The 15,483-nt window shown below is 40.6% G+C and overlaps 1 protein-coding gene and 1 long non-coding RNA gene across 7 annotated transcripts in view; one reads left to right on the top strand and one right to left on the bottom strand.

Moving 5' to 3' along the window:
* The window catches only part of LOC144685408 (uncharacterized), a 1,061,419-nt gene that overhangs the window by 251,267 nt on the left and 794,669 nt on the right, over nt 1-15,483 (top strand). The window lies entirely within an intron of this gene.
* Nucleotides 1-15,483, bottom strand: part of rc3h2 (ring finger and CCCH-type domains 2) — a 116,159-nt gene that overhangs the window by 21,906 nt on the left and 78,770 nt on the right. For 5 of the 6 annotated variants that reach the window (XM_078549822.1, XM_078549821.1, XM_078549823.1 and 2 more), the window contains 5 exons: nt 14,896-15,201; nt 11,917-12,125; nt 10,676-11,106; nt 7,627-7,800; nt 3,137-3,298 (listed from right to left, as the gene is read on the bottom strand). In XM_078549822.1, coding sequence (XP_078405948.1) covers nt 3,137-3,298; nt 7,627-7,800; nt 10,676-11,106; nt 11,917-12,125; nt 14,896-15,201 — 1,282 coding nt within the window. The remainder of the gene's footprint in view (nt 1-3,136; nt 3,299-7,626; nt 7,801-10,675; nt 11,107-11,916; nt 12,126-14,895; nt 15,202-15,483) is intronic. The other variant, XM_078549827.1, reaches the window with a different exon arrangement.

Here is a 15,483-nt window from a genome sequence, read left to right as displayed (position 1 = left end):
TTTTAAAAGATAATTTAATAGACAATGAAAGCCTTACCCATTTTAAGTAATTTAGAGTACAACCCTTTTTCCAGGGTCAATTGTTATGTACAAAAACATTTGTATTGATTATTTTTGATTTAAGTAAATATTATTTTAATAAAATGGTACATTTCAACAACAACTTGCATCCATATAATGCCTCCAACATTGTAGTTCCCACAGGAGTGCTATTGAAGAATAGTTCACACCAAGTCACATGAAGAACTATTAGGACAGGTGACCAAAAGCTTATTCAAATAGGTAGATTTTAAGGAACATCCTGAAGGAGGTGAGTGAATTCCAGAGCTTGGGGTCTAGGTAGCCAAAGGAATGGCTGCCAATAGCAGACTGATGCGCAAGAGGCAAGAATTGTAAGAGTGCTGAGAACTCTGAGGATTCTTAGGTTAGAGAGATAGAAGAGGCACTGAAGGGATTTGAGATGATGATGAGACCTCCCTCCCTCTTCAGTAATATTCATTAGAATTTTTATTTGTTCATAAGAAAGACAATCGCACTTCATTTGAAGAAATTGTCAGGAAAATAACTACATCTTCCCACAAAATTAGACTCCAAAATTTAAAGCAAATTTTGAACAGACTTACAAGAAGGATCTACCATAAAATTCAGCACTTGTGTCATGCAGGTTACTAATCCAGATTAAATTTCTGCACTAATACAAGTGATCTTGTCCCATTTAAGTAAGCACCATCATTTTCACTTTTATAATGAAGGTGACATATTTGCACTCTCTCTCCTGAAGTTGCAGACTTTGACTTATTGTAGGGTTCCCACGACCGCTGGTAAACTAAACATGTATTCTCTATTAGCCCAACGGATTGTTAGGCTATTTGACTATAGGAGACATCACTGTTGAGCCCATATGTTTTCACCCAACACAAACCCCATTCCTGGCCATCCCCATGCAACAGACACACACACTTGCCCGCGCATATGCAATGTTTATTTAATTCATTAAAAGGTTTTCCCCAGAGTGCTTGATGAAAATGGATAATATTTATACATATTCTTAAATTATACATTTTTTGACATAATTACACTGTCGTTTTAAATCCAATAAAAATAAAATGTGCATAACATGCCTTTTACTGAGATAACACTTTTAGATAATTGGGAGGCTGATTTTTCTCCTCCAACTCATGAGTGCAGAAACAAACTATACTACCCCAGTACCTAGTTATGGCAGCTGGTGACACTAGGATGTTCTAGTCTGTGTCTGTATGCCCTAATGGGCAATGCTTTTACCGGCTGGCCCATCATGGAGTTATTTTCCTTGCTTTTAAATGTTAATTTAAGATTAAAATATCACCAAACAAAATATTAATAATCAGTAAAGTCACATGTAACTTTATTGAGACAAGTTACACAAACTTTTCATTGACAAACTCTTTCCAAAGATCACAACATACCTTATAAGACTAAAAGACAATGGATTTCAAATTGTTATGATCCTTGGCTAGACCACTGGACGTGGGGGAAGATCCGGTTAGTGACCAATAGTGTTTTGTTTAAAGCAGATAACGTTTGAGATTCAAGGCACTTACTAAGGTCACAAGATTCCATGGGTTTTGAACTTTACCATACAAGTTGAGAAAGATAAAACAATTCACAATATCTATCTTAGACACTAACATTCAGTGTAAGTATGAGCTACCTGTGAATTAACAGATGAACTGTGGTCAGACACACCACATTGCACAACAGATGTCAGATATGACCAAAACAGATTCCATGGATTTCTCAACAACCCACCCAAACGTTTGCCACATTGTGAGTCAACCAATCGCACTGAAACTTCGTCTTTCTCACAAGGGTTTCCAATCTCCATATTTGAAGATCTTGCCTAGGAATTCTTTTCAAAAGTCATTCCCACTCGGACATCTTCAACAATGGCCCACCTTGTAGGGTTTCAATCTCACCTTCTGAGATTCTTATCCCCTGGATCTCTGAATACACTCAAACTTCACTTTCCACATACAATCTCAGACCTTCGGCCATGCCAAGCATAACACCACTGCTCCAAATGGGTACCTTTGTTCCAACGTCCTGCAACACGGAGTCACCAACCATTGGCTGCCTCCTCAGAGCTTCAGGGTTTCTCTCGTGTCTACTTCGCTTAAAGTCTGCTTCCTGCAGCTCTTACTTGAATTCGGAGCAAGGGAACTATTTCTGTCCCTTAGCTTTTATCCCTTACCTGGGAATACCTTTTGGGACCTCTCCCGGTCCCCCTCCCTAGTTTGGAACATTCTTCCTATTCTCCTCCCATGTCCTGCTCCCTGGGACACCTACAAGATGATGGCACTCCGTCTCAGGTCATCTGACCTGCATTTTTACGCCGTGTTGTTTCTTCTCTCCTGCGCTAGCGCGCAGGGCCGGTCCCCAACCTGAAAAATGTAAAAAAGAAAACCCAGCTGCACCTGTGCGGCCATTCCCCAGGTGGTGGTTTATCGGGAATCGCGTCCGACCAATGAGCTAAAGAGGGTATTTGAGTTTTTTTAGCAAAATGAAAAGTATATTTGCAAACAATTCTGCTAAACAGCAAGTGTCTGCAGGTGTAACTTTCAAATCCTACTCTATTCCACTTGAACTAAAATTTGGAGAGAAGAAACACATTTGGACAATGGCATATATCAGTAAAAGGCATATTATGCACATTTTAGTTTTATTGGATTTAAAACTACAATATAATTATATCAAAAAATAACATTCTTAAATTGTACAGACTATGTTATTATTCATTTTTACCAAGCATTGTGAAAAACTAAAAAAAAAACACTTCTTAACATACCAACTTAAAGATGTGTTTATTTTCAAAATAAACACAAGTGAAAAAAAAATAGAATTTCAGAGTGAAAATAAAGAACGTTTTCTTTAATAGTTCCAAAATTTATCTTTGTTAATTCTCATACAACAGAATCTTTGCAGTAAAGTGGTTAGTTGGAAATTAAGAAAAAGCACATTATTGCTTTAGCAAACCATGTTCACACTGCTAATTGAGCCCTTTTAATTTGCAGTCATACAATGTACAATACAATATAAAGCCATGCACAATTATGAGAAGAAGTAAATACTTTTAAAGGATCTCTGTGTGACTTACCATTATTTCCACACTGGTGGTTGCCATAATGTCTTTTGGATCAGACTCCATTGCACTAATGCAAGAGCTGATGGTCCCACAGGACCATGGAGAATAGTGGGATATGTTGTCATCCTCAAACTTAGTGCCTACACACAAATCACTAGTATTCTCAGAGAACTGCTGAAAGATAAACAAATAGATATTACAACTAAAATAGCTGATTGGATTTTTTTTAAGAAGTTGTAACTTCATTGAAAATCATTCAGTGCACATGTGTTCCAGTGTTATTTCCAAGGGCCCACATCCATTCTAAATAGATAAAACTTTGGCAAGTGCTGGTGGGAGAGGGGAAATAAGAGAAAGATTTCCTTTGTGCTTTGAAATCGTAAACTTTTTTATGAAGAATAGATTGCCACAAAGTAAACAGAAACAGGTGTTGTATCTGAATGCACGCAGTATACGAAATAAGGTAAATGAGCTTGTGGCGCAGATTGAAATTGGCAGGTATGATGTGGTGGGCATTACGGAGACATGGCTGCAAGGGGATCAGGAATGGGAGCTAAATATCCAAGGATATACATCCTATCGAAAAGATAGGCAGGTTGGCAGAGAGGGTGGGGTTGCTTTGTTAGTAAGAAATGAAATTAAATCGATAGCAAGAAATGACGTATGGTCAGATGATGTAGAATCTGTGTGGGTAGAGTTGAGGAACCGCAAAGGTAAAAAAACCATAATGGGAGTTATGTACAGGCCTCCGAACAGTAGTCAGGATGTGGGGCACAAGATACACCAGGAGATAGAAAAGGTGTGTAAGAAAGGTAAGGTTACAGTGATCATGGGGGATTTCAACATGCAGGTAGATTGGGAAAATCAGGTTGGTAGTGGATCCCAAGAAAAGGAATTTGTGGAATGTCTACGAGATGGCTTTTTGGAGCAGCTTGTGGTGGAGCCCACTAGGGAACAGGCAATTCTAGATTTAGTGATGTGTAATGAAGCAGATTTGATAAGGTGAAGGAACCCTTAGGAGGAAGGGACCATAATATGATAGAATTTACCCTGCAATTTGAGAGGAAAAAGCTGGAATCAGATGTAACGGTATTACAGTTGAATAAAGGCAACTACAGAGGCATGAGGGAGGAGCTGGCCAGAATTGACTGGGAGATGAGCCTAGCAGGAAAGACAGTGGAACAGCAATGGCAGGAGTTTCTGGGAGTAATTTGGGAGACACAGCAAAAATTCATCCCTAGGAAGAAGATGCATACTAAAGGGAGGACGAGGCAACCATGGTTGACAAGGGAAGTCAGGGACAGCATAAAAGCTAAAGAGAAAGCATACAATGCGGCGAAGAGCAGTGGGAAACCAGGGGATTGGGAAGCCTACAAAGACCAACAGAGGACAACTAAAAAAGAAATAAGGACGGAGAAGATTAAATATGAGGGTAAACTAGCCAGTAATATAAAAGAAGATTGCAAGAGTTGTTTTAGATATATAAAGGGTAAGAGAGAGGCAAAAGTGGACATTGGGCCGCTGGAAAATGACGCTGGAGAAGTAGTAGTGGGGAACAAAGAAATGGCGGAGGAACTAAATAGGTACTTTGTGTCAGTCTTCACGGTGGAAGACACGAGTAACATCCCCAAAGTTCAAGAGACTCGGGGGGCAGAGGTGAGTATGGTGGCCATTACCAAGGAGAAGGTGCTAGGAAAATTCAAAGGTCTGAAGGTGGATAAATCACCTGGAGCAGATGGATTACACCCCAGAGTTCTGAAGGAGATAGCTGAAGAGATAGTGGAGGCGTTAGTAGTGATCTTTCAGGAATCACTCGACTCGTGGAGGGTTCCAGAGGACTGGAACATCGCTAATGTAACCCCCCTGTTTAAGAAGGGGGTGAGGCAAAAGACGGGAAATTACAGGCTGATTAGCCTGAACTTGGTCGATGGTAAGATTTTAGAGTCCATTATTAAGGATGAGATTTCAGAATACTTGGAAGTGCATGGTAAAATCGGGCAAAGTCAACATGGTTTCATCAAGGGGAGGTCATGCCTGACAAATCTGTTAGAATTCTTTGAGGAGGTAATGAGTAGGTTAGACAAAGGAGAGCCAATGGATGCTATCTACTTGGACTTCCAGAAGGCCTTTGACAAGGTGCCGCACAGGAGGCTGCTCAGTAAGATAAGAGCCCATGTTTTAGAGGCAAAGTACTAGCATGGATAGAAGATTGGCTGTCTGGCAGGAGGCAGAGAGTGGGAATAAGGGGGTCCTTCTCAGGATGGCAGCCGGTGACTAGTGGAGTTCCGCAGGGGTCAGTGTTGGGACCACAACTTTTCACTTTATACATTAATGATCTAGATGAAGGAACTGAGGGCATCCTGGCTAAGTCTGCAGATGATACAAAGATAGGTGGAGGGACAGGTAGTATTGAGGAGGCGGGGAGGCTGCAGAAGGATCTGGACAGTTTAGGGGAATGGGCAAAGAAGTGGCAGATGGAATACAACGTGGGGAAGTGTGAGGTCATGCTCTTTGGTAGGAAGAATAGAGGCATAGACTATTTTCTAAATGGGGAGAGAATTCAGAAAAATGGAGTGCAAAGAGACTTGGGAGTCCTAGTCCAGGATTCTCTTAAGGTTAACTTGCAGGTTGAGTCGATAGTTAGGAAGGCAAATGCAATGTTGGCATTTATTTCAAGAGGACTAGAATATAAAAGCAGGGATGTGCTGCTGAGGCTTTATAAGGCTCTGGTCAGACCACATTTAGAATATTGTGAGCAATTTTGGGCCCCGTATCTCAGGAAGGATGTTCTGGCCCTGGAGAGGGTCCAGGGGAGGTTCATGAGAACAATCCCAGGAATGAAAGGCTTAACATATGAGGAACGTTTGAGGACTCTGGGTCTATACTCGATGGAGTTTATAAGGATGAGGGGGGATCTGATTGAAACTTACAGAATACTGAAAGGCCTGGATAGAGTGGACGTGGGGAAGATGTTTCCATTAGTAGGAGAGACTAGGACCTGAGGGCACAGCCTCAGAGTAAAGGGAAGACCTTTTAGAACAGAGATGAGGAGAAACTTCTTTAGCCAGAGAGTGGTGAGTCTATGGAATTCATTGCCACAGAAGGCTGTGGAGGCCAGGTCATTGAGTGTAGTTAAGACCGAGATAGATAGGTTCTTGATTGGTAAGGGGATCAAAGGTTATGGGGAGAAGGCGGGAGAATGGGGTTGAGAAACTTATCAGCCATGATTGAATGGTGGAGCAGACTCGATGGGTCGAATGACCTAATTTCTGCTCCTATGTCTTATGGTCTTATTAGTGGCAGCTTAGATAAAATTGGGGAAACACAAGTCCACTGTAATCAGAATACATCTCAGGTGGTCCTATTTTGACATGTCATAAATGAATAAATAAAACAAGATAAAGACAAATAAAGGAAACCTGATCTGTGAAACATGTTGTGCAATTTATGTCTAGACTATAACATCAAACACATAGGAAGCAAGCAGACCATAATGTTGAATAGGGCCACAATGGGTGAAGCTAATATTATACAGAAAGAGAGAAAGCAAAGGCAAGTCTGGTACAGTATTTTAAAATAATTTTTTCTTGTACTTCCATATGGTTCACAGTTGAAAGCTAGTCCTACTATACAAACACACGCAAAGATGCATTTCTGGAAAGTGAAAATAGAAATATTTTGTAATAAGTTTTTTTTTTGATGACAGATTTTTCAAGGCTCCCGGCCCCAGATCACTCAAGAAAGTAACAAACCCATTGAATCAGGTTGGAATTTTGTTAAAACAATTGCTAACTGAGCAAACAAGAGAGTTTCAGAATAAGATATCACAGAAAAAAAAAGGAAATTTGTTAATTTAAACGACGTCACAACTCTGGTGACCAAAATGCACTCAATGCTTTGTTTTCGGAGACTTGTAAAATGCTTGGTGAAACCCATCTCTGATGAAATGCTATTTCTTGCTGTTTAACAAGAAGCTGGTTTCTAAAGGACACCCAGGATATAAAGAGGTCACATCAGTGCGTGGAATGCCAATGAAACAGGATTTATACTGCACTCTGAAAGAGGCAGTTAACTAAAGCATATCATCATTATAATTTCAGTAATAAATATTTGAGTATTCAATAGGCATGGAGTCCATGATAATATTATGGTGCAATGTGTCTATTTCTCCTACAATGAACTAGTAGATACAGGGTATTACAACAAAGCCAGAACATGTCCTCACCAAACATCCACACATGCATACTTTCCAGAAGATTTGCTATAGGGATAAAGAACAGGAACCCTGGATCATTTGTTTCATTCCCCCTAATGCAGGTATGCAACTTCGCACTGAACCATTAGGAGACTTAAACTAAGGGAAAAAAACGTATTGATTTATAAACTCATTACTTTCAAAAAGGTTTTATAGGCTATATGTTATTGATACTAAAAATAGAAAGATAATCACTATATTGAGTATTTTTATACTGCAAGCTTAAACTCCAATTTGATTTGCATACCTCTGAGCTGAAGTCTACACTGAACAAAGGGGAAGGAGGAGCAGAGGGCTGGGTGACTGTGGACAAAGCAGAAGAGACTATAGGTGGCTTCTGAGTGGAATAGTGTGTCCATTGGTCTGGTTTCCGCCTCAACAGGTCGTCAAAGCCTGGTTGCTGTATTCGGCTGTAAGCATCCTATGAAGGAGGCATGAATGACAGTTGAACAAACAAGTTCTTAACTGCAAAATTCTAAACATTAGCTAATTCTTGCTACTTACACATTCATGATTACTTTGGATCTTTGATCAGATGTTGCAGTTTTTAAACCCATATCCAAATAAAAGTATAAAATATTTTAGTCGCTCTCCAGAGTAAACAAATGCAGTGCAACATATTGAGCCACAGGGACTGAGAAGGTTCCAAGTTCAATCCCAGATTCCTTGCAAAAGTAATAGTTTTAATTACTATAAATGCCTATTTAAAAAAAACTATGTTTTGCTTATGCAGATTGTCAGTTTATCTTACTGCGCAGTTGTTACTTGGCTCATAAATATTTCAGGTCTGACACACTCGACATAATTAGCATCATACATGACCCAACATGATTTTATTGTGTTGTGATATGCCCAATACAAGTTGCAAAATAGTAAGCTTTCTATTAATGGAGATAAAGCTCACTAAATATGTATTTATAAGCTATAAAGCTACTTCACCTTTTAAAAACAAATCAGTATGGTTAAGTACTGCTGTGATTGGTACAAAACTAACTCAAAAACTAAAGGCAGTTGTGGCAAAAGTGTCTAATTTCAGGATTCATGGAGTGGATTTTACAGGTGGATGGATGTTGGTTGGCATCTCGCCGACGTGAAATTTGGTTGTCCTGCAGCAATAATACACGAAGGCCGCCTTAATTAGTGCAAATTAGTGCAGAGTGGAACTTCCGACCCTCAGGACGGGAAGTCCTGTCCTAGAGAGCTGCTGGGTTATATGATTGGCCAGCAGCTCTGTAGTCCAGCAGCACCAGAAGACAGTAGTAGCCACTGCTAGGACTATAACCAGACCCATGAAGAAGTGAAGTTGCCTCCTGGACTTTAGGTAAATCCAGAGATATTGGGCAGGAATGGCTAAGAGACCCCAGTGCAAGGGCAGGGAGGGCACCTCTGATGGCCACAGGGGAACCCCCCCCCCCCCACCCCCCCACCTCCTCCCCGAAAGGAGGTATCCTTCCTTCTGACCAACAACCTGCACTGTCAAAGTTTCTGGGTTACCTGCCATGGTTCCTCCTTTCCCTGCAGACCGAAAAATTGCAGCAGAGGCAGAATAAGCCCCTTAAGTGGCAATTAATTGTCCACTTAAGGGCCTCAATAAGCCTAAGGACAGTTGGGTGGAGGATGGGGGGCGCGGGGATGGAGTACTGCCTGATACCTTACCTGTCCCCATGATATGGATGGCAGGTCAGGGGTGGGCAAGGCGGCGACGGGTTGGCCACCCGCTTTATTTTACATCCCCGCATCCTTTAAACATGCCAGCAGGTAGGGGGTAGGACCGTAAAATTCACCCCCATATGTTTTAGGAATATAACTTTTAGTTTGCGAATTGAATTTTTAAATGCAAGATGAAGAGAGAAAAAAGAGCTAGAGGGATTGGTAGACAGATCTAAAAAGTTATTGCAATTCAAAGGATGGCCTATATTTATTGAATAAGGTAAGAGTTAGAAGTCAGAAAACATTAAACAATGGATTGCCCCTTTCCCAGTTCCCTGCTAGAGATGAGATGTCTACACTTGTCTTCATAAGGGGTTTAAATTATTCATATAATTCCCCAGATCAAAGAAAGGTTTGAAAGCGACAGGTAAACAAGGGCAGATCTTAAAGTATCCATATATGTTTTGGATCAAAGGACAGGTTTAAAGTTGGAAGTAATTAGTTTAAATTTCTATCTGGAACATCCCAGATATGCCATATTGCTGCAGAATTATTTTATGCAGGGAGGTACCCTTTTGCGTTGGGTTTATCGGTGTGTTTTCTCATAGAAACTGTTAGTCAGGTTGGAAGGCTGAGAAGGAAGTTGTGTATCTGCTAGCAGTCAAATCAAGGAGCATAGAGGCCATTAGGAACAGAGGGTGTTCCCGATTTGGAGTCACTAAGCAAGAATTGTGAGTAAGGTCCGTGCTCGGAATGAAAAGTCCAAATTCATGAAGAACTAAAATTGTCAGATCTGCCTGGTAAAGCTAGTAGAAGAGCTCATCAGTAGAATCCTCAGATTTCCACAGCTTGTTCTCTCTTGAAGTACCAGACTGGGAAACTGAGGAGAGTCAAAGTGAATTCCTAAGACCTGTGGCACACCTTGTTTTGGTCTCAGAAATGACGGCACCCTCAAGATCCCGTAACTTACAGGAGAACACTTGGGTGGAATTAAAAACAGAATGGAAAGTGGTCTATTGTGTTTATGAAAAGTTAGTAGTACTTGCTTTGTTAAACTTTTTACTGTCCAGGAGTTACTCTTTAAAACATGAAATCCTGTGGCAAGATTTTCAGTTAAAAACTGCGTCATTCAAATTTCTTTTTAAAAGTTAATGGTTTCCCACATGATCATATCACAGTGCGACAGAGTAAAGAACAAATTAATTTGCATTAGTATAGCAACCAGTCATGTCCTCAGAAGGAAAGCACTTTACAGTGATTTAATTACTTTCTGAAGTATAATTGCTGTTGTTATTGGATAAATGCAATCAAATTCTGTATAGCAAGGTCAATCAATGAAATAATTGACTGGCTCATCTGTTTTACTGATACTGGTTGCAGGATAACTGATGATTAGGACCATGTTAGGAGATCTTGCTGATGGTAAACAGAAGAGAAAAAAAAGAGAAAAATAAGTTAAAGGGAATTGAAACAAGTGCTTCAAATGCCAGAGGTGAACATCAACCATGACACTTTACCAACATCCTAATGAAATCCTATATAATCCAAACTGTATTATAACAATAAAGAATTTTTAATTGATTGGCAAGAAAGTAAAAAATGTGATAAGTAACTGAAAGAAGCAACGTTCCAATGTTTTACTTTACCCTCTGCATGGTGACATTCCTTTGTTCATTTGCTGGTTGTCCAGCCATAGAATAATAACCATCAAGTGAACTGTATCTTTCCCGTGGTGGTGGATGGTAGGCAGCTGAAGGTACCATATCCATTGGAGGTAAAGAATTACTCCGCATGACCTCATCCCGTGGATACATCTGTGGTCTCCACATGCGCCTGCTATCATAGACCGGTGCATACATTCCAGAATGCACAGCTGGGACTGAACCATACTGTTGAGGGGGAGCTGATGGGTAAGGAGAAGATGCTAGACGTTCCCGAGGTGGATATGCATTGTAGTGGTCAGTGTATGGCACAGTGGGTGGAAGCGGGGATTCTGGCATACTGCTGGGCCGTACGTAGCGAGGAAGGCAAGGAGACACACCAGAAGGTAGACCAGGATGTGGAGGATAATACCCTCCTGCATAAAATTCAAAAGAATATAGTAAATAAAGTTCATTAAATAACCTGAAATATAAACAAATGTCATGTTAAAACTAAAACTCTTGCAGAAAGATTCCAGCTTTTATTAAAACTTTAATGAAAAAAGTCATACAGACAAAACATTAAACAACACTAGCATAACCCATTCTCTCAAACTGCTTTAGTCAAATAGAACATTCTGATTAGGTTGAAAGTTCATGACAGTATCATGCTATATATTTACAACTTGTATAATGTCTTTAAAGATATGTCACAGGAACAATGTAAAACAAAATATGACACCGAACCACATAAGGAGATATTAGGCCAGATGACCAAAAGCTTGGACAAAGGGGAAGGTTTTACGGAGTGTCTTAAAGGAGGACAGTGAAGAAGTGAGGTGGAGAGGTGTAGTGAGGAAATTCCAAGCTTAGGGCCCAGGCAATTGAAGGTGCAGCCACAAATGGTGGAACGATAAAAACAGGGATGCTCAAGAGGCCAAACTTAAGAGCACAGATATCGGAGGGTTGTGGGGCTGGAGGAGATTACGGAGATAGGGAGTGAAGAAAGATATTAAGAGTAATTTCTTTACAGAAGCGTTGGTTGTTGAAACATGGTACTTAGGACTATTAAGGAAAACGTGGTTAAGTATTTGAAGCAGAAGATGATTATGGGCTAGAGGGAGGAAGCAAGGCTGTGGGATTAGTTTTGGAATGTTCTGGCAAACAGTCATCCCAGATTAGATACATTGAATGGCTTCCTCTTGCACTGTAAAATGTTACTGCTTATTGTTTTAGTTATGACTTACCTGGTTGATGATAAGCAGTCAGTTCATATGTAACTGGTGTCCTGGGGTCCTGATAATACACATCAGGTTGCTGAGATGGGTACACTGACACTCTTGACACAGATTTCGAAGAGGGTAGTGAAGTTGCATCTGGTCCAATATGTGATGACATTACAGCTGGGGTAGAGAGCACCTGGTTGAGAATCGTCTTGGGAGGTGATCCAATTTTACTGGGGTGGGGGGGAGAAAATGTAGACCATTGATAGCAAAATGCAAATTCAGTTACCTGGTCTAGAAAAAAAAGTGTAGTTTATGCTTTGCAAAATTTTACCCAGTGTTAAATTTTTTTTAAAAAATAAGTTTTTATTTCCTTGACACGCTCCAAGTGATTCCATGGAAATTTGTTTGAAAGACAACGGGGAGGTATTCTAGTCAAAGATGGAAGCTGACATAATAAAGATCTTTCATCGATCTGGCTGCTATGATCCTGTACATACATGCCAACATAGAAAACTATCAAAGACTGTTCCCAGAAAATATTCATTATTAACACTAATAGGTACACAATTCAGCCTTTCGAGCAAGAAATATTTTCTCCTGAAAGAGTTCAAATATTTTACTTCTATTTTTATTCATTCAAGGGATGTGGGCTTTGCTGGCTAGGCCAGCATTTATTGCCCATTCTAATTGCCCTTGAGAAGATGGTGATGAGCTGCCTTCTTGAACTGCTGCAGTCAGTGTGGTTGTAGGTACACCCACAGTGCTGTTGGGGAGGAGATCCAGGATTTTGACCCAGCAACAGTGAAGGAACGGCGATATATTTCCAAGTCAGGATGGTGAGTAGCTTGGAGGGGAAGTTCCAGGTGTTGGTGTTTCCATGTATCTGCTGCCCTTGTCCTTCTAGATGATAGAGGTCATGGGTTTAGAAGCTGCTGACCAAGGGGCCTTGGTGTGTTTCAGCAGTGCATCTTGTAGATGGTACACACTGCTGCCACTGTGCATCAGTGGTGAAAATAAAAATAGTTGTGTGGATTTCAGAACAATTTTAATGGGTCCAGTTCCTTTGTTAGGAATCCAATCCGACTGCATCATGTGAATTAATGAAATCTCTTGTAACACTTAAGGTTGAACAATCCAAACTGGCAGTGCATTCCACATTGGTTGGAGTCATACATAGCACAAAGGAAGGTGGTTGTGGTTGTTGGAGGTCAATCATCTCAGTCCCAGAACATCACTGTAGGAGTTCCTCAGGGTAGTGTCCTAGACTCAACCATCTTGAGCTGCTTCATCAATGACCTTCCTTCCATCATAAGGCCAGAAGTGGGGATTTTCGCTGATGATTGCACAATGTTTAGCACCATTCACAACTCCTCAGATACTAAAGCAGTCCATGTCCAAATGCAGCAAGACCGGGACAATATCCAGGCTTGGGCTGACAAGTGGAAAGTAATATTTGCATCACACAAATGCTGGGCATAGACCATCTCCAACAAGAGAGAATCTAACCATCTCCCCTTGACATTCAATGGCATTGCCACCGCTGAATCCCCCACTAACAACATCCTGGATGTTGCCATTGACCAGAAATTGAACTGGACCAGCCATATAAATAAATACTGTGGCTACAAGAGTAGGTCAGAGGCTAGGAATCCAGTGGTGAATAACTCACCTCCTGACTCCCCAAAGCCTGTCCACCACCTACATGGCACAAGTCAGGAGTGTGATGGAATACTCTCCACTTGCTTGGATGAGTGCAGCTCCCACAACACTCAAAATTGACACTATCCAGGACAAAGCAGCCTGCTTGATTGGAATCCCATCCACAAACCTTCACTTCCTCCACCACCAACGCACAGTAGCAGCAGTGTGCACTATCTACAAGGTGGACCACAGGAACTTACCAAGGCTCCTTAGGCAGCATCTTCCAAACCCACAACCACTACCATCTAGAAGGACAAGGGCAGCAGATACATGGGAACACCACCACCTGGAAGTTCCCTTCCAAGCCACACACCATACTGACTTGGAAATATATCGCTGTTCCTTCACTGTTGCTGGGTCAAAATCCTGGAATACTCTCCCTAACAGCACTGTGGGTGTAACTATAACCACATGGACTGCAGAGGTTCAAGAAGGCACCTCACCATTACTTTCTCAAGGGCAATTAGGGATGGGCAATAAATTGCTGGCCTAGACAGCAATGCCCACATCCCATAAAGGAATTTAAAAAAATTCATAAAATGCATAACTGGTTCGTGTCACTCCTGTCCCTTCCTTGGACCATACGGCGCTACAGGGGCCAGCCATAAACTTTTTAAGTGATTTCAGGAGGGATAAATCAAAATCTCAGAACTCCAGTTAAACTAAAGACACAAGCTAAAACACTAAACTATTTTTTCCCCCTTCTGAATGCTGATTATCATGCTCCCCATTTAAACCTTAAAATTGTTGTTGCCTATAGCAACAAACAATCATTCAACACGTTAATATGACATGTCCTGGTCTGAAACTTTCAAGGAGGCATTAATCCATTTAAAATAACAAACCACACAGTGAATGCTTCCACACTGGATATATCCTCAGTACCTCAAAAAAATTAGCTGCAATCCATCTTGAAGAAAATAAAAACTTTCATGAGACAATAGCTGGGAATTCCTCAGAAACAAACATCTTTATAAGCTCATTTTAGGGCTCAACACACACATTCATACTTCTTTTATGGCCAAACATTACAATACCTGAGTTCGACAAAGTAACATCTGATTGGTCTGACAGTCTGCAAGCAAACTTTCCATCAGATTTGATACAAAAAAAGGATTCTTGTTCTTGCGAAGTATATATTGACACATGTTGATACACTTCGATTTTAAACACAGATGGTATGTATGCCAATTAGAAACAACTCTGAGCTATCAAATTAGATCAAAAGTGATCAGAAGAGATTGCAGAATAACAAAATTGTAGGCAACTAAAGTTTTACAAAAGGAAAAGATATCTTACTTTTCTGGTGGTGAACCAGATAGTGATCCAGGTGTACTCAGGCAGTTTTGTCCAATTTTCTTAGCGTTTTCTAAAGAAGCTGAGGTATCTGCACAGCGTGGTATTAGTTGTGGGGTACTACTTTCTGGACTAATGATCCCATTTGGCGTCTGCACCATTTTCACAGTGGTTTCAGTGGGTCCTGTCACAGAGACATTTCCTGCAGAAGTTGTGACTATATTAGTGATTCCAACTTTGTTCTGAAGAGCTTGGGGCAGAGGGAAGGGCCTGACGGTAGCATTAATCTTCTTATTCCGCATCCGATATCTGTTATCAAGGATACAAATGACTAGTATTTTTTTTTGCATTATACAACCAATAGAGTAGAACATTTTAAAGACCAGCTATGTCCAAGTGATGAACTGTCAAAAAACTGAATAAGTGACACTCTCAGGTTGAACATATACACTACATCCACTGTGTGAAATGTGACCTCAAATAATCTACAAAAATAGCAGCAAGTTAATAAAAAGCAGAAATGCTCAGCAGGTCTGGCAGCATCTGTTCAGAGAAAAACAGATGTTTCAGGTCTGAAACCTTTCAGAGTTC

The sequence above is a fragment of the Cetorhinus maximus genome, chromosome 10, assembly GCF_964194155.1.
Source record: "Cetorhinus maximus chromosome 10, sCetMax3.hap1.1, whole genome shotgun sequence".
NCBI lineage: Eukaryota > Metazoa > Chordata > Chondrichthyes > Lamniformes > Cetorhinidae > Cetorhinus > Cetorhinus maximus.
This window is presented reverse-complemented; position numbering and strand designations above follow the sequence as displayed.